The 18,589-nt window shown below is 43.0% G+C and overlaps 1 protein-coding gene across 2 annotated transcripts in view; it reads left to right on the forward strand.

The window, feature by feature from the left end:
- The window catches only part of LOC122667773 (myosin-15), a 71,759-nt gene that overhangs the window by 10,571 nt on the left and 42,599 nt on the right, over positions 1-18,589 (forward strand). For both annotated transcript variants that reach the window (XM_043864198.1, XM_043864197.1), the window contains exons 6-8: positions 1,850-2,006; positions 13,498-13,647; positions 13,773-13,909. In XM_043864198.1, the coding sequence (XP_043720133.1) occupies positions 1,850-2,006; positions 13,498-13,647; positions 13,773-13,909 (444 nt within the window). The remainder of the gene's footprint in view (positions 1-1,849; positions 2,007-13,497; positions 13,648-13,772; positions 13,910-18,589) is intronic.

Consider the following 18,589-nt stretch of genomic DNA (forward strand, 5'->3'; position numbering starts at 1 on the left):
TGGACAATTAGACTTTTGAAAAGAAGAAATCACATTCGGCTTACGAGACATGTGTTAGGAAGCACCGTAATCGATGACCCAAGGAGTGGGAGATGAGAAAATAAAGCATGCAAATCTAACCAAATGTGCCAAAGTAGGAGTAGATGAGGAAGCGGATGTCTCAAGTTGCTGGACACGTTTCAATAGTTGATGACCAGGTCATCACGAGAGACTGATGAAGATGGACGAACTCCAGACAAAGAAACATGATTATTGTCATGATATGACACACTTTAGCACTCCCAACTGTTGCAAAACTCCCACAGTTGCTGATGATCTGCTGATCATCGAGTATAATGCAGAACTGCAAGTGTGATGAATATAAAAACTGACGTGATTGGCTTAGCTGAATGGTAGAATTATAGTTGCAGAACTAAAAATTTGGTTGCTTGAATAGAGAAGAGAAGAATATTAATATCAAGGTTTGACTATCAAACTGTGTGGAGGAGAACCATTATCTTATCCCTTACTAACCATATTCAATTTTGCAGAAACAAAGAAGGAAAACTTATTTCATCTCTATATATAGCTCATAGTTAGAAATACAGTCCACAATTGCTTCAGAAACCTAGTCCTATTTGGATTTAATCCTGCAAAGTCCAAAATATCCTAAATTAGAAGGTGTGATAAACTCCTACTGTGTCTATCTCAAGTCCTGTTGTAGTTGGCAGTGGAACGAACACTCAAACTCCTAAACCAAACAAAACTTTGAGTCCTAATATGACTTGGACAACTTTGAAGTGATTATAATTAAAGAATAAAAAATGAAGATCCATCTGCAGGACCCATCGGAGCCCACAGGGCTAAAGAAAAAAAAAACCTTTTACATGGGGGACAATTTCTTCTACCTGAGCTGGATTGGAGTGACAGAACTGGACTCTTGTAGCCTGGATGATACGCAGTTTAGTTGAGTTTGTATGTCTTAAAAAGACACAATATAAGTTTAATATATGGATTGTATATTTTGTTATATATTCTTGCAAGTAACAAATTTTTAAATGCTTTTGAAAAGATATACTAAAGCTTTCGTATATCTTGTTATATATTCTTGTAGGTAAAAAATTTTTAAATATTTTTGAAAAGATATACTAAAGTAATTTCATGATGCTTTTCAGTATGTAAATGCATGCATTTATCATGAAAAAATTATACATACTTATCCAATGGTTTTGTGCGGGACCGTGCACCATGCACGACATTGCACAGAACCTTTTGCCATATATATATGGAAGCTTTTTTGTATCTGCTACTCTTAATTGCCAGCCTTGGTGATGCATGGGTTGATTTAGTGCTTAGAAGCAGCAGCTGAATTTGTCTATACAGCTTTCCTTCCAGGGCATAGTTGTCAGGTGTCTAGGTGTAGGTGGCCCAAGGCGTTGGAAGGGGCCTGGACGGAAAGAGACACCAACAAGGCATCCAAGATGCCCATCTAGGCGTCGAGAACGCCTTGACAATTATATTCTAGAGGATTATTTTGGTATGATTATAGATTTAATTCATGGAGTATAACATTTGTTGGAATACATATTATTTAAATTCGGTTTCCTTTTTTTGTCTCCCTTGTTTGACTCTGTTTGTGTTCTGGATGACTTTCACCCCCTTCCTCTATACTGTTTTGGTTATAGTTGATGCAGATATTCGAATGAGCACTTTTTTATCTGTCCTTTATCTTTCTTTGCAATTTGTGGTTTCTTCCTTATCATTATCTTCTCTAGCTTATGCTTATATTGTGTCAATTTTTATCCTGTCAACTGATGTGATTTCTGTTTTGTTGGTTCTGATGTTATATCTCTTTTTTGGTTGTCACTAGTCGTTTTGGGAAGTTCGTTGAAATTCAGTTCGATGTGAATGGTAGGATATCTGGTGCTGCTATCAGAACCTACCTTTTGGAAAGGTCTCGTGTAGTGCAGATAACAGATCCTGAAAGGAATTATCACTGCTTTTATCAGTTATGTGCCTCAGGAAAGGTAAGTGTCAGATCCTTAAAAAATAACTTTATGTAATTATTTATCAGTAAGTTTAGATGGTGATGCATCTGATGATCATTAGATCTTAACTTTTGTGTCTGTTACCTTGTGTGTCTTTTAACCACAAGATTTCTTGTGATGCAGGATGGTTTCCCCTCCACCCCCATAGAAAATTAATTTTATGTATTTATTTGCATGTGTATGGAGGATGATGCTTTTGGCGATCATATAATAATTGAATTTTGCTTGTGCTAGTTTTGTTATGCATTCCTTCACATCTTGCTTAATCATCGGTTTATTTTTGATATTATATATTATCTTGTCTAGCAGTGTCATACATATCTTACTGTGTCGATGAATTTAGGTGTCTTCAGGTCTAATTTGGCTGGTAGATTGAGTAAGCTTTGTGTCTCATTTTTCTGTGCAACCTGAGTATTAACAGTGATGATTATAAAATAAGGTCAAGCACATCAGTTTCATTAAAATCATTTGGCAATTGTTCTGTCCTTGGGAAAGGGCCTTGTACTATTCTCCTTACTTCAACATCTTACTCTTTCCTATCAACTTCCCTTCCGTCCATTGTGTATTCTTTTACCGTTTTGCTTTTGTCTTTTGTGTCACTTTCTTTTTGCCCTTGGGGGCCTTTTGGTTGTTCTGTTTCTCCTTCTAGGTTGCTTATCCGGTGTTTGAAATAATACTGTTGCATCATCATTCTTTTTTTTTTTTTGGTTAACTTAGATACAGATTTAATTTCGTTAGGTTGTCATGAACAACTCAACTCAACTAAGCCTTCTCCAAACTGAATGGATTGCCTAGATAGCTACGAATATCTTATTACTGTATAGTCCTTGTTGGGCTTTAGAGTGGAAAAGGGAATGGAGTAGCCTAGGGGTGCGACAGGGTCTGGTTGGGCGGGGTTTTTTAAAACCCCAGCCCAACCCTAGGTTCCCTTAACTCAGCTCAAGCCCAGCACAGCCCTAGGTCGGGCAGCCCAGGCCCAGCCTTGTCAGGCTCAGCACAACGCAGACTGGCCCTGATTGGGCTGGGCTGGGCCGAGTTGGCCCTGATTGACCCAGTCAGCCCCCAAGTTTTGCCATTTCAGGGCCGGGCTGGCCCTGATTCACCCTGGCTGCCCCTAAGTATTGTATTAAACTGTTAATGTATTACATCTGTGTTATTAGGACAAAGTTTTCGTTCACCCGTAGAGAATGGTTCTCCAAGCCATCCTAGGGTTCACTAACTTTTCATAGGGTTTTAGTATGTTTCAAAAATACCCTCCGATGCTTTCTCCCGCCTATCCCACACCTGTGGCCAATGGATTCCCATCCACCGTGGGTGGAGGGAAATTCGGTCCATATTATTATACATAATTACATATTGTATTAATGTATTCTATTAACTTGTTATATGTACTATTATTTTAAATATATAAGGTCAGGCCGGGCTCAAACCGAGGCCTCAGCCCAGGTCCGTCCTATGGGCTGAAAATCCCAACCCAAGCCCTTCCTGGGATCAGGGCAGGCTTGGATTCACTGGGCCAAACTTGCACCCCAAGGAGTAGGTGCCAAATTCTGACTGTATGTAGGTTGTAGATGTTTCAATTTTGTTCCTGGAATGGGTTTTTGATGTAGTACGAAACATGAAGAAAAAAAGACCAAAACACTGTTCACGTGAACAATGTCACAGCCCATATTTGCCTTGTGTGGGGATGCTTTTTAGAAGATCTTGAGGGTCCATCAAGTGGAGAGAGATCCTATCCTAATGCTGCCAAAGTTTAGTTTCTATTTTCAATTTTAGAAAGTTTATCTTATTTCATTTAGGCAGCTTCTAATTTTAGTTAGTTTCTATTTTTGTTTCCTTGTTGGTTCACAAGGCTGGATCCTATAAAGCCTTAGTAGTTTCTATTTTCCTACTTTTTATTTTATTTTAGGAAGTTTCTATTTTCTTACTTTCTATTTTGTAAGCTTGCCTAAGCTATATAATTGGCACCCATTGTAAGAAAGAGCCACCAATTGATTAATGAAATTTACAAGCAATGCTTGCTTCCAATTTTGAGAAGGAATTTGCCTTTCAACAGCTGAGATAGCTGTGGGTGAGAGACCCAAGGCTGAGATAGCCTACCCTCCTTTCTATCTACGCTTCTATTTTCTTTTCTTTTGTTCTTCCAATTTGATCCCTACCGTTGCTGCTATCTTGTGTCTACAACAATTACTGCTGGAGAGCCTCTTGAAGACCAGAAACGAATCTCCAATCAAACCCAAATCTGTTGCTGCTGTATCCAACTAAATGAAGACACTGCACACCCTGTGGCTCTGCTATTTTGCCCAGTTTCTCCTTCAACTTCAGGTTCTAATAACTCAGCAACAAGACTTCTGAATTAGCAAAGGCTTAGAGGTTGAATCACACAACCCAAAGCCCCACTTGATCCATTGTTTGAAGAGCCCGTATCCACTGGTTTACAAGATCTGCTACAACCTTCTAATTTTGACTCCATCTCATATCTTTGTTGCATAGTTGTCATGGCCTCTAGGCAACCCAAGGCGTTGGAGAGGGTCCAAAATCAATGCGACACCAACTAGGCAGCCAAGGTAATGTAGTTCTAGATTGGTAGGAGACCAACTAGAAGCCAATAACCAAGATCTGTTCTTGAATGGGTAATTCGGGAAGGTCAAAAGTAGGTATTTTGGTCAAATTAGGGTTGGGGTTTGATGGTAGGGTTAGGTCAAATTGATGCAGGGGTCTATCAGTGAAGGTCTTGTTAAGTTTTAATGGTTGGAAGTGAGCTGGAAGCGAATTGCAGCAATTTAGGGTTAGGGTTTTGGGTTTTTGAAAACAATATGGCAAGGTTCAAGAACTCGTCTTGAGTACATGTTTTGACCTGGCCAAAAAGCGAGTTGGGGTAAATTTTTTTTTTTTTATTTTGATCTCGATGGCTGGTTTCGGTGGGTTTTAGACCTAGTTTGGTAATGAAAGTTGGTATACAGCCTATTTTGGGCCATTTAAACACAATGGCACTATCAGATTTTGAAAAGTCAAAGTCCAAATAGGAGTTTCACTTAGTGGGAAACCAGGACAGACACTTATGCCAGAAATCCAGACACTTATTTATGCCTAATATCATTTAACTAAATGTTTTTGTATTTCATTTACTTAAGATATTATTCATAAATAAGCAAATACCCCCTATTTGAATAAAAAATAGTTAAAAAATAAAATTCCAAAAGGATAAAAAGTCAACCCCCAGTTCAAGAACAAAAACTGGATTTTCGGCGATAGGTGCAATTTTCAACTTTCTAATGCTGGAATTTTTCTCAAATCTAAAAATTCAATAAATCTTAATATGGTAAAACATTACTAAAAACCAAAAGTGCGGTAAAATATTCATTTGTTTTGATGTCCAAAAAAATATTTTCAGAGCGATTTTGACAACATTCGCACACACTAAATTAAGCTTGACCGGTACATAACTCTTTCAATATAAATCAGATTTTAGCAAACTTAATTTGATGTGCGTGAATGCTGTCAAAACTGCTCTAAATGAAAATATTTTTTTGGACATCAAAACAAGTGAATATTTTACCCTACTTTTGGTTTTTAGCAATGTTTTACCATATTAAGATTTATGGAATTTTTAGATTTGAGAAAAACCCCAGCATTAGAAAGTTGAAAATTGCACCTACCGCCGAAAATCCTATTTTTGTTCTTGAATTGCGGGGTTGACTTTTTATCCTTTTGGAATTTGATTGTTTAACTATTTTTATTGGATTCCAATAGGGGGGTATTTGCTTATTTATGAATAATATCTTAAATAAATGAAATACAAATAAGTGTATGTATACTAAGATTTCCCACCGAGATGACCAAAACCACAGAGATCTTGCCTCTCGGTCAAGATCTGGCACTCATATAATGGTGTTTGGGTCGAAATCTTGGTCGGGTAAAGTGGGATTTCGACCATCATCTCGTCTCAAGCTTTTGAGATAACGAGATATTGGCGAGATCTTGCGAGTTCTTATGCTATGAATAACGGTGGAATCTAGGGTTTAGAATGGTCAAATTGGGCTGCAACTTGGATCGAGTTTCCCAATGGGTGAGGGGAGAATTCAATCCAAACATCTAGTTGGCTACACCTATCATTTGAAGTCCTAAGATATTATTTTTGTCAATAAGCCAGTCCATTTATGATTGTGTAACTCTTTGAAAATGTCAGTCAGTCCATTGATGGTTGTGTAAGTTCTTGAAAATAGTTCATTAAATGATCAAAGAGTTTAGGAGAAAGTCACAGTGAGATTGAGAGTCTAAAACCCTTCCAACTACTCTATAACAGGGCTGCTTGTAAGCATTTTGATCAAGTTAAAAAGTTGAATGAATGAATGACGACTAAAAGAATCCCTACTCTTTTTTGCTTGCTTTCTATTACTAAATTATGTATAGAGGAACAACGGGCACTCCATTATACTATTTGTTTTCTGTTTTCCATTCTGCTGCTTGATCAATTTCATGAGCAGCCAGAATCCACCATGAGCCCCCACCCTCCTCCGCCCCCCTCCGCCTCCTCTGCAACCTCCATCCACAGATCTCCCATATCCCCATCTTTTCCTTCCTTCACTGCCAACCTACCCCCTCCCTCTGCCACCGCCAACCATGGACCAGCTTGGTCCTCCCTGCTCTCTAAACCTTCCCTTTCCTCGATCACAGGCCACTCCCTTCATTTCATAAAGCCCTCCTCTGACGACAGCTCAACTTTTGCTCTCTGCCCAAGCAGCCTGTCATCACTTGAATCCTCCAAATGGCACTCCTGCCTCCTGGGTCACTTTCTTGGCTCAAGACCCTCGTTCAACTTCGTCAAGGCTTCTCTCACTAAGCAGTGGAAGGCTCATGGCTCTCTAGACATCTTCCTCCTCGACACCGACGTCTTCGTCTTCAAGTTCTTCTCGGAGGATGTCAAAGCTCGAGCCCTCGATGGTGCTCCCTGGCTCGTCAGCTCTAAACCAATTTTCCTTCGACAGTGGGATCCCTTCATCCAACTCCACAAGATCTACCTCAGCTCCATTCCCTTGTGGATCACCCTTCCTGGCCTTCCATTCCAATACTGGACTTAAGAATGTCTTACTAGAATTTGGCTCTGTCTTGGGACAGCCATTATACTCTGATGCTAGAACTCTGAAAATGGACAGACTCTCCTTCGCAAGGATCTGCATTGAAGTCCCTGCTGCTTTCCCGCCTCAGTCCTCCATTACCATCATGGAAGTCGATGGGTTTTGCTTTGAGCAGCCGGTCTAGTTCGAATGGCTTCCCCCTCACTGTTTACACTGCAATTTTTTTGGGCACCACTCCAAGGACTGCATCGGAAAAGCTCGGATCGCCTCCTCTGCTACTAAACTGGTCACCGATGGCCCTCTCACTGCTACGATGACCTCGGTTTCATCCCTGTCAGGCCAACATGGCTCTTCCGCTGTCGCTCCTCAACCAAGGAACCCTGAGGCTCGGCCATCTCTCTCTGTCGAAGTCTCTGGCTCGCGTCTTCCTCCCAGGATAGCTCCTCAGTCAACTGTCTTCTCCAGATCTCCCCTTTGAGGTCGAGCTAAAGTGCGCCACCGCCCCAACCGCCGCCATCGGGCTCTTCCGGCATCAGAATCTCCTTCTCGCAGGGCTCCTGCTTCGAGTTTTGATCCTGGGAGATCGCCGTACTCCTGCAATGCTGCATCTAGCCAGCTTGAATCTGCAAACCTGGATAGCTCCCTGATGCTCGACTTTGACCGAGACGCTGACATCAAGCCTGCAACTTCCGAAGCTCTCATTGGCCCTCCAATGCCCCAGACGAGCGACCCTATTGCTCCTTCTGAGCTATACCCTAGCCAGAGCTTTGCGCACAACAATTCTTTCTCCGTTTTGGCTACTACGACTGTGGGAAGCTCTCCAACGTTATAGGTTGCCCTAAGGACCAAGCACCTGCCCTCGCTGTCCTCCTCTGACGCTGGTAGGCCCAGGACTCAGCTCCCCATTTGCCCCTCTTTGGCAGGTAATCGCGACCCTCTGCAAGGTCTTTTACCAATTTCCCACCCCCCTTCACCAATCCCTGTCACCATCTTTGACTCCTTTCCTTATTCCAACCCCCCCTCTTACCTAACCCCCTGGCCCCACCACTAACCACTTTCCCAGATTACCCCCCCTCTTTTAAATCAACCCCTTAACCTGGTCCACCCCACTTCTAACAATTTTGCCCAACCACTTTCTAAACCAACTCCCATCCTTATTTTCATATAACCTCCCCATTTTGCCCTCCCCACCCCACTTACTCCATGTCCCCCCCTCTAACGTTGACCCTCCAACCCGAGACCCATTACCCAACCCGACCCATCTTCATTTAAACTCCCTCACCCGAAAAACCCATCCTTCTACCCGTTTCTTATCTCGATCCTTCTCACCTAGACCCATCTTCTTCCCTTATCCTGACCCAACCCCCCCTTCCCATCCCCCTCCTTTCCCTTCCCCCCCTCTTGTCCGTTGGGTGTTCCCTCCCCCCCTTGTGTATGGTTCTCCCCCCTCCCCCTCCCCCTCGGTCCTCCTTAGTGCTTGCGGCAATCTCCTGGTTATTGCCCGCCATCGCCCCACCCTCTTCTATTTCCGCAGGAGGTACAAGAGTGTTCCCCCCCGGACTTCGATGCCCTCCCCACTTTAGTTCCCCATGTCTGCCGGTTTCATTTGGAATGTCAGAGGCCTAAATTCCTTGGCCAAGAACCATGACATTAGAGCCCTCATTAAGAGTTCACACTCTCATTTTTGCGCCCTATTGGAAACTTGGGTCCTGCAAGAAAATGCCTCTCGCATTGTTGCTTCCATTGCCCTCTCTTGGTCCTTCCTTTCCAACTACAACCACTCCCCTAATGGTCGTATTTGGATCCTTTAAGACCCTCAAAAAATCAGTATCTTCATCTCCTATTCTTCCCCCTAGCTTCTCCATCTTCTCCTATCTCTACCCAACTCCAACATCTCCTTCTCCCTCTCGGTGGTCTATGCCTTTAATCGGGCTCCCGATCGTTCTGTCCTTTGGGATGATTTGACCCTCGTCAAAGCAGGAATCGGGACCACTCCTTGGGGGGGTAGGTAGAGACTTCAATGTTGTCAGATTCCAATCTGAGAAAATTGGAGGCCGCCCTCTTGATTCCAACTTCGTCAAAGCTTTCAATGATTGTAATGAGGACATTGGTATTGAGGACCTTACATGGTCTGGTACCTCGTTTACATGGCACAACTATAGAGGGGGATCCGACCGCATTGCGTGCAAATTGGATCGCTTATTGGTCAATGAATTTTGGCTCTCCATCTTCCCCTACTCTCTTGCAAACTTTCTCCTCCAAGGTCTGTCCGACCACAGCCCTTGCCACCTCCTTATTCAGCAATACTCCTCCTTCGGCCCTAAGCCGTTCAAGTTCTTTGACATGTGGATCTCTCACCCCCTATTCCTCCCCACCTTTTGCACTGCTTGGAGTTCCTCTGTCCACTGTCCCTCTCTCCCTCTCATAGCCTTCGCCAAAAAGCTCCATCTCGCCAAAACAGCCCTCAAATCTTGGAACTCCGCTACTTTTGGCAATATCACTTCTCGGGTCACCGCTTGTCGATCTGACCTTGCCTCTGTGCAATCCCGCTTTCAATCGGATCCTCTCTACCATAGTTATCAAGGCGTCGCCAAGGTGTTGCCATGCGTCCAAGCTCCTTGGTCGCCTCGGATGCCTTGGGCGTCATGGCGGGCTCCTTGCCGCCATGGCGGTGTCGCCTTGGTTTCTTATCCTCTAAAACGCCATGGTCGCCTTCCCGCCTTGATAACTATGCTCTTAACCCCTCCTTGGTTGAGGATGAGAAAAAGTATTCCGAAGAGCTCTCCTCCCTTGCCTCTTCGGAGGAAAGTTTCCTGCGCCAGAAATCTCGCATCAAATGGCTGGAGCTTGGCGACTCTAACTCGACTTTCTTTCATCGCTCCCTGAAAGCCAGGTTGAACACCAACTCCATTACCCTTCTCCATGCTCGGGATGGCTCCCCCTTTCCTCTGTCCTCAACATCATGTCTGAGGCCGCCTCCTACTTCACCTCCCTTTTCAATCCTACCCTCCCCCCCTTTTCCCCCTTCCCTCCTGATCTCATTAACAAATTTGTTCCCCCTGCTCTGGCTAGTTCTCTCGTTGCGATCCCTTCTGATGAGGAAATCACCAAGGCTATCTTGTCTCATAAATCCAGTAAGGCCCCTGGTCCTGATGGTTTTAGCATGGGGTTTTTCGTGAGCTGTTGGGATCACATCAATGAAGATTTCATTAAAGCTATCAGCAGCTTCTTTTTCAACCCTCGCCAGCTTGCTCAGGTCAACCAGATCTTCCTCTGCCTCACCCCCAAAATGGAAGGTGCCTCCTCTCTATCCGATTTTGGACCTATCTCCCTATGCAACCTCCTTTACAAGTTCATTGCCAAAATCCTGGCAAACAAAATCCTGCTTGTCATCCCTTCACTGGTCAATCCCAACCAATTTGCCTTCATCTCTGGCAGAAGCATTGATCATTCTTTGCTCTGAAATAGTGAGGGGCTTCGACATAAAATCTTACTCTCCCGCCGCCCTTATGAAGATTGACCTCCACAATGCTTTTGACTCTCTTAGATGGGACTTCTTTTGTGAGGTTCTTTCCCATATGGGCTTCCCCCCCCACCCTTCATTCGTTGGATTTTCGCCTGCATCTCCTCCCCCTCCTCCTCTGTTATTGTCAATGGCTCCCCTGCCGGTTTTTCAACTCTAAGGTCGGAATTCGTCAGCGTTGGCCCCTCTCCCCTTTCCTTTTCTATCTGGACCTTGAAGTCCTTTCGCGAAGCATTCAAGCCAAAACTGACCTTCACCTCATTTCCCCCACCCCTAAATGCAAAAAGCTTAACCTTACTCACCTGGCTTTTGCGGATGACCTTATGATCTTCTCCAAAGCTTCCCCCACCTCCATCTCGGCCATCTTGTCCTCCCTCGGCCTCTTCGAGAGTCTCTCTGGCCTTCGCATTAGTCTTCTTAAATCCAAATTCTTTCTCTCTGGTGTCTCGGATTCTGACAGAGATACCCTCCTCCGCCTCACTGGGTTTTCCCTGGGCTCCCTCCCAGTGATATATCTTGGCCTCCCCCTCATTCCTGCTAGGCTCTCCAGCCACCATTGCACCTCCATGCTGGACAATATCCGCAAGCGCCTTCAACTCTGGAAAGGCAGTCTCCTCTCTTATGCGGACAGGCTGGAATGCATCCGTTCGGTTCTCTAATCCTCTTACATCTATTGGTGTGGCATCTTTGACCTTCCTAAAGCCACCATCAAAGCTATGGAATCCCTTTTTAGTGCCTTCCTCTAGAAAGGACAGGACACCGCTCACTTCCTTCATCCCATCAGCTGGAAATCCATCTGCCTCCTCAAATCTGAAGGAGGCCTCGGAATTCGCCGTATCCGCGACTCCAACACTGTAGGTATTCTGAAGCTGATTTGGAAAATCTCTTCTAAGCACGACTCCATTTGGGTCCATTGGGTCTACTCCCACCTCCTCAAAAAGGATTCCATCTGGATTGCTCCCATCCCTTCGGATTCCTTTTAGGTCTGGCGCAAGATCCTCCTCCTTCGCCCTCTGCCCCTTAAAGCCACCTCCTCCTCTATCGTGGATGGATCCTCAATCTCCCTCTGGCTTGACCCTGGCACCCCAACGGTGTCCTGTATAATTTTCTTGGTGCAAGAGCAGTTTATGCCTCCGGCATTCCCAAGTCTGCTCCTCTTCCCGTTATCATATCCTATGGAACTTGGACCCCTCCTCCCCTTTCCCCTCCACCCTCTCCCGGATATGGAACTCCCTCCCTCCCCCCCCCCCCCCCCCAACCCATGCGGACAAGACCATTTGGCTCCCCTCTCCTAATGGCCTCTTCAGCTTCAGTTCTGTCTGGAATCTAGTTAGGCCCCAAGCCCCGTCTGTCATTTGGCACAAGATAGTCTGGTTCAAAGGTCACATCCCTCGTTACAGCTTCCTTGCCTGTAGAACCCTCAACCATTGCTTCCCAACCTAAGATTTCCTTCTACACAAAAGAATCCCAGTTTCCCCCTCTTGTATCTTTTGTTGGACTGGCCATGAAGACATTGGACACCTTTTCTTTGACTGCCCTTTCTCTTCTGCCATCTGGAAAAAAGCCCTTTCATTTATTTGGCATCGCAGAAGGAGACCCCTCCCCTTTGCTAGAGAGTGGTTATGGTTGGACATGACTTTCCCTGGGCACACTATCTGCGACACTATAGGCAAACTTGTGTTTGGTGCGGTCCTGTATCACATTTGGATGGAAAGGAACCTTCGGAGATGGACCTCCAATTCTCGTTCGTTCGACTTGATTTGGAAAGCCATCTTTTTTGATGTCTCCTCCAAGCTTGGTGTGTTGCCTTTGAAGGCCCTTTTGGATTCCCCAAGGAACAGGCATATTGTTGTATCCTGGCGCTTAGATAGCTCTCTTTTGAGAAACCGCTAGCTGGTTCCTCTTCCCCCCCCCCTCTCCTCCCTTTATATATCCCCCCCTTTCTTCTTCCTCGCCCCCCTCGGGCTTTGGTAATACATTATTTATTCTCCCAAAAAAAAAAAGTTGAATGAAATTTCTAGTTTTTATGCCAATAGCTGGTGGGATGCTAACCTAAGCCACGGTGAGTATCCTTGGTTATATCCCTCTTTCTTACTTCTTTCTTTTATTAAATTTGCTCAATTCTGGTTGTGTTTTCACCTCCCTGCGAACCTATCTATTGAGGATTCTGATGCTGTTGCAAGGACTGAACCAGGATCCCATCACCTCCTCTCCTCTCTGTTGTGGTTTTAACCCGTTCTCTTCTTTCAATTTTGAAGAACATAGATTGCATGTTCCAATTATGATAACTATGTAACTATGTCTTGACCATGATATGCTGTGTTAGGAAGTCTTGGTTGTTTGCAGCATAGTTATTGAGGCGTCATTTTGGCATTGTGACAAGGCGTGCCTTGATGCCCAAGGTGACCAGTCACCTTATGTTTCAAGGTGCCCATACCTAGATGATGTAGGAGATAAATATGGAAAGAGTGCCTGGGATATGGAATGGTATGTGTAATATACCTATAATATTGCGCTTGTCTTACCTTGCCCTCGCTAGTTGTTGTCGAGGCACCATCCTACCTTCACTCGCCTTGGCACTATTAAAACTTTGGTTTGCAGTTCAACTTTCTGCGTACGTTTCATATGAGCAATTAGTACTTGTATTATTTCGCTAATGAAATTTCATACTTGGTTGAATTTTCAGGAGTCTCCAATATTGATTAAATCATAGATAATGAGTTTACACTAATCTTTTCTACTCACTGTTTATCTTCTGTCTTGTTGCTTTATGATTTATGTTTTGCCTTAAATTTTGTTCTTCTATAAGTGCTTTCTGGCCTTTTGGTCTTAATTGTTTTGTCCTAAAGTGATGCCATCATATTTCTAGGATGCGAAGAAGTACAAGCTGGGTCATCCGAGCAACTTTCACTACTTAAATCAGAGTAAGACATATGAATTAGATGGGGTGAGCAGTTCAGAGGAATACATCAAGACAAGGAGGGCAATGGATATAGTCGGTATAAGTCTTGATGATCAGGTTTCGGACGTTTTATACTTCCATAATTATTTAATGACTGCAGGGTCCTTTTTTCTTTCTTCAAGTGATCTTTTTATAGACAAGCAGTTTTACCTTCATCTTAAGTTCTCCTCTCATGCTTTCAGGAAGCTATATTTCGTACCTTGGCTGCTATTCTACATCTTGGGAACATTGAGTTTTCTCCAGGCAAAGAGCACGATTCATCAACTATTAAGGACCAGAAATCTTGCTTTCATCTTCAGATGGCTGCTGATTTATTTATGTAAGTTATTTAACCAGAAAAAATTGGTTGCTATTTTATGCATTTTGTGCGATGCTTCAACTGCCATACCTCAAATTATAACTGTCTAGGTCACGCTTCTGTTTTGATCATAGTTGTCAAGGGAGCCTCTAGGTGGGCGCCTAGGTGTCCAGGTGCCTTGGATGCCTGGTCACAAGGTGACCAGGCCCCCTCAAACGTCTTTGGTTGCCTGTACGCCGTGACAATTATGATTTTGATGTTGGAATGTCATCCTGTGTTACTTTAACAAAACAATGCTGAAACTTAAATTACATCAATAGCTCTTATATATTATACTTTTATGGTTATGGTCTTTTTTTTTTTTGGGTGAATAAAAATATATATTACAAACAGAAACGCCCCAAGAGGGGATACAAGGGGCCCCAGGGGAAAGAAAAAACTAATAAACAAACCCCTAAAGGGTGAAATTCCAAGAGGTTACAGTGTGCCTATTTCTGGGAGAGCCAGAGAAATTAAAGGGAACTGCAGCCAGTCTGCCTTTAATGTCAAAGGAGATGGAGTCCCAAATCTGATGAAAAGATCTGGAATTGGAAGTCCATCTTCTAAGATTGCGCTCATACCAGATGTGGTGGACATCCGCACTGATAGCTAGGTTTCCTACACGGTCACAAAAAGAAGAGCCTCCAAAGGTCATGTCAATCCAAATCCATTCACGGTTGAGAGGGAGGATCCTCCGACGATTCGGCCAGCAGCGAGCAAGGACACCAGACCAAATCTTCAAGGAGAAGGGGAAATTGAAGAAAAGGTGGTAAACATCTTCAAGGCCATTCCAATGGAGGATACATCGGGGAGATGCAGGAATGTGTCTGCTAATAAGGAAGCATTGCGTGGGAAGGCAGCAGCGGAGGGCACGCCAAAGAGTGAAACTGTGGCTGGGGATGCAGCTTTTGAACCAAACAACCTTGCGCCAATTGACAACTTCACCTCGGGATCTAATGAGATTCCAAGCAGACTTCAAACTGAAGATACCTGAGGGAGAAGCAGTCCAAGTAATTCCATCTCCCCTTCCTGGGCGGGATCTGGAAATTCTTGGAAGAGCTGGCCAGATGGGATCTAGGGACCTGGGGGGGGGGGGAGGGATGGGCCGGATCAAAGGAGGTTATGGTCTTCAGTTGTAATTACTTGAAAATTGTTATACACCATTTATGCAATTCCACTGTGTTGATGGCAAGATGCAGGAGAAAAACTCCTACTGTCCTACTTATACTAGGATCAGGAATCCAATTTCAACAAGGAAAAGAGAACAGAAAGAAAATAGAAAGGTGCAATATATACTGTTTGGGAGAGGGTTGGGTATGCCGCCAGTTTTCAGTAAGCTAGTGTCATACACCGATCACAGGGCTGGACAAAAGAGGGCAAGGGGGTCTTCTCCAAAGGGGGAGGAGAGAGAATGACTCATGCTGGGCACCCTGGGTGGCTTGCCCAGTCTTTTCCCCCTTTTTTTTTTTTTTTTTGTATTTTTAGAATAAAAAAGTAGAGTAAATTAAAGAAACTGTGAGGTCAGAAATCCATAAAATTTCATCAGAGTGGTATGTGGGTACTAAAGAGAGGGACAACTGGAAATCTGATGGAATCTCTAAGTTTTGAATCGAGTAGTTAAGCTAAAGTTGTCTGCAGGTCTGCAAATTCAGAGTGGCTAAGTTCAGGGAATCAGGGCTAGAAAACTGATTGTTCAGCTACTGTCTGTGACAAGCATAGGTGGAGTATGTGAAAGAAGGAAAAGATGCAGAACACAGTCCAATGAGTTGGGTAATATACTAATATCTGGATTTTATACTTGATCAGAAAACTTCTATATGCAGAACCTGAAACTAAGAAAACTGAAGCAAACTTAGACCTGGAGTACTGTGTATACTTGCTGTAACTGAAGAATATTAAAGCCAGCGAATTAAATGATAGGGAGATGGAATATTACTAAAGCTGTACTTTTAGAGCTTGACTTGATGTGAACTAGATAAGAAAAGAAGATTGAAATCAGGTTTTACCATCAAACAGTGCTTGCTATCAGTATCAGCTCCATAAAACCATTTCACCCTGAAAAATATAGACTGTTTACAAGGTGGGTATTTGTAGTTTACATCTAGGCCAATTGGACCCTATCTTACTCTAAACCAATGTTCCTAGTTTAATCAAGATAAGTTGTCTAATTTAAATTAAAACAATTGTTACTCCTATTTGTACAGAATAATTCTAATTGCACTGAAATTTAACTAACTACAGTTACGACCTGAAATTCAAACTGTTGGAATATGTAATCCAGAATACCGTGGGGGGTATTCTGGTCCTTTTGTGGGTAGTTTAATTTTTATATCATTAGGTTAAGTTGCTGCTCTTATAGAGTCTGTTAGTTAGGGGTAATTATATCTATTTCAGTCCCTTTGTAATTTGCCCCTCTATTATAAATAGAAGGGCTTACCTATCAATGAATAAGCCATTCTATTCTCTCATTCTCTCTTTCTAATTCACGGTTCTGCCAACATGGTATCAGAGCAGGCAGGGGTAACGGTATTGAGTCCCCCTAGGAGCGGGCAGGTGGTTAATTATTTATCCACCCGTATCCCCCTTTGGATAGTCCGCTGTGTTAGAGCTCCTGTATGATATACATATTGTTTCCTCCCTTTCCTATAAGGTCGGTCTTTTAGAGGAAGCGGTTCCAACATGGTATCAGAGCAGGTCTGATCTAGGTTAGAAAGGAAAAAAAAAAACCCTTTTTTCTTCAATCAACATCTCCCTCCTTTCTCTGTTTCTCAGTTTCACCTTCTTTTGTTTTTCTTCTTTTCTTTCCCAGCCTTGATTTACTCCAATCGATCTCCTTTATCAGGGTTTTTTTTCAAAACCTTGACTCTATCGATTTTTTGGGTTCCTCCTTTCAGATGTAGCCGAGTTTTTGGGGTGTGATTCTCTACTACTATGGGCCCCACTCGACCTAAGTTTGGACCCTTTCTGATGGCTGGATTAGTTTTTTAGAGCAAAGCTTCCTTAACCTTCTAATTTGGTTACCTGCTAAAAACCCTGACAAAAACCCTGACTCCAATCGAATTTAGGGTTACAAGTTTTAGCTTTTGCTGATTTTTGGAGGGCTGATTACTTCCATTACTAGGACCAGTCGACCTCAATCTTGCACCTAGCCAAGTTTTCTAGAAGATCCCTACCCCAATCGATCTCTACTTTTCAGGGTTTTTCAAAACCCTGACATTAATCGATTTTTTGGGTTAGGGTTACCTGCTGCTTCTGGAGTTTTTTAGAGGTGTTTCTACTATCAAGAGAGGCAATTTACTTCAATTATTCATGGCTTGAAGAAGTTCTTTTACTCAAGATAGCTGCTGCCCTATTTTTTCTGCACTTTTGGGTGTTTCTCCCTCTTGAAGATCAAAGTCTCAAACACTACAAGAGATTGGTTATTCGTATTGGAGATCCATTCAAGCAGCTGAGGACAGCATCTATTGCCTGAAATCATCACACTTTGACAAGTCATCATCAGTTTTTTGAAGCCCCCTACTCTTAAGCATCACTTCAAATTTGAAACCAACTTGGATCGTAAAATACTATAGTAAAAAATTGAAATAAAGGAAAAGATGGAGGCCATAAGTGGGACCTACTAGCCTTAAGCCCAAGGTTTAAGAATTCGTTGGGAAACCTCATTTGCCTAGGCTTGAAACCGAAATGTTTGGACAAAATGGCATAAAAAATTGTTCCATTTTGGCTGAAAGAGAGAAATAGCCTCTTCCTCCTTCTATCCCTGTGACCCTATCCTGTGCATAGGCTGAACCACTACCACCAACCTCTGGTGTAGTTGGTCTAGAGGAACCTTCTCCTCCCCTAACCCCTTTAGTTCTCTCTTGTTCTTGCCAGTGTTTAACTCTGCTTGTTGCCTGAGCTTATTGTATCTCTCTTGCCTCTATTGCTGTTTCCACATCACCAAGCAAACTCTCACCACTACGATCCATGGAACTAAAAGTCGCATTTTTCCCATGGTCGAGAAGAGATGTATCCCGAGTTAAAAAATTACAATATCTCGGTTGAGTCGAGATATCGGGTTGAGATCTCGATTTGACCCAGATTTTGACCCTTTTTGCCTTTTAAAAACTTCTAGAACTGGATAGATCTCGCGAGTTCTTTGTCGAGTTCTACTGAGACTGCCATTTTGGTATATAGACACCTATCTATGTAAGGGCGTCAAAATCAAACCGAAAACGAACCGAACCGTTTAAACTAAAGCTGTGAAACCGTTTAATTAATGGTTCGGTTATGGTTTCAAAATTGAGGCCGTTTAGTTAAATGGTTTGAACCGAACCGAACCGAACCGTTTAACACTCATAAATGTACATAAATGTGTAAAAAACAAATAGGAACCATTTGCCGAACCAAAACGAACCGTGAAACCGTTTAATAAATGGTTCGGTTCTGGTTTCAAAGTTGAGACTGTTTAGTTAAACGGCTTGAGCCGAGCCGAACCGAACCGATTACACCGAAACTAAACCGATTAACATCCTTATATCTATGCAAACCTTGGTATATAGACACAGGACAGACACTTATATACAGGATAGGTATTGATTTACACTTATTTATGCCTAATATTATTTTAGTAAATGTTTTTCATTTACTTAATATACTATTCATAATTAAGCAAATACCCCC

Source organism: Telopea speciosissima, chromosome 7 (assembly GCF_018873765.1).
Source record: "Telopea speciosissima isolate NSW1024214 ecotype Mountain lineage chromosome 7, Tspe_v1, whole genome shotgun sequence".
Lineage (NCBI taxonomy): Eukaryota > Viridiplantae > Streptophyta > Magnoliopsida > Proteales > Proteaceae > Telopea > Telopea speciosissima.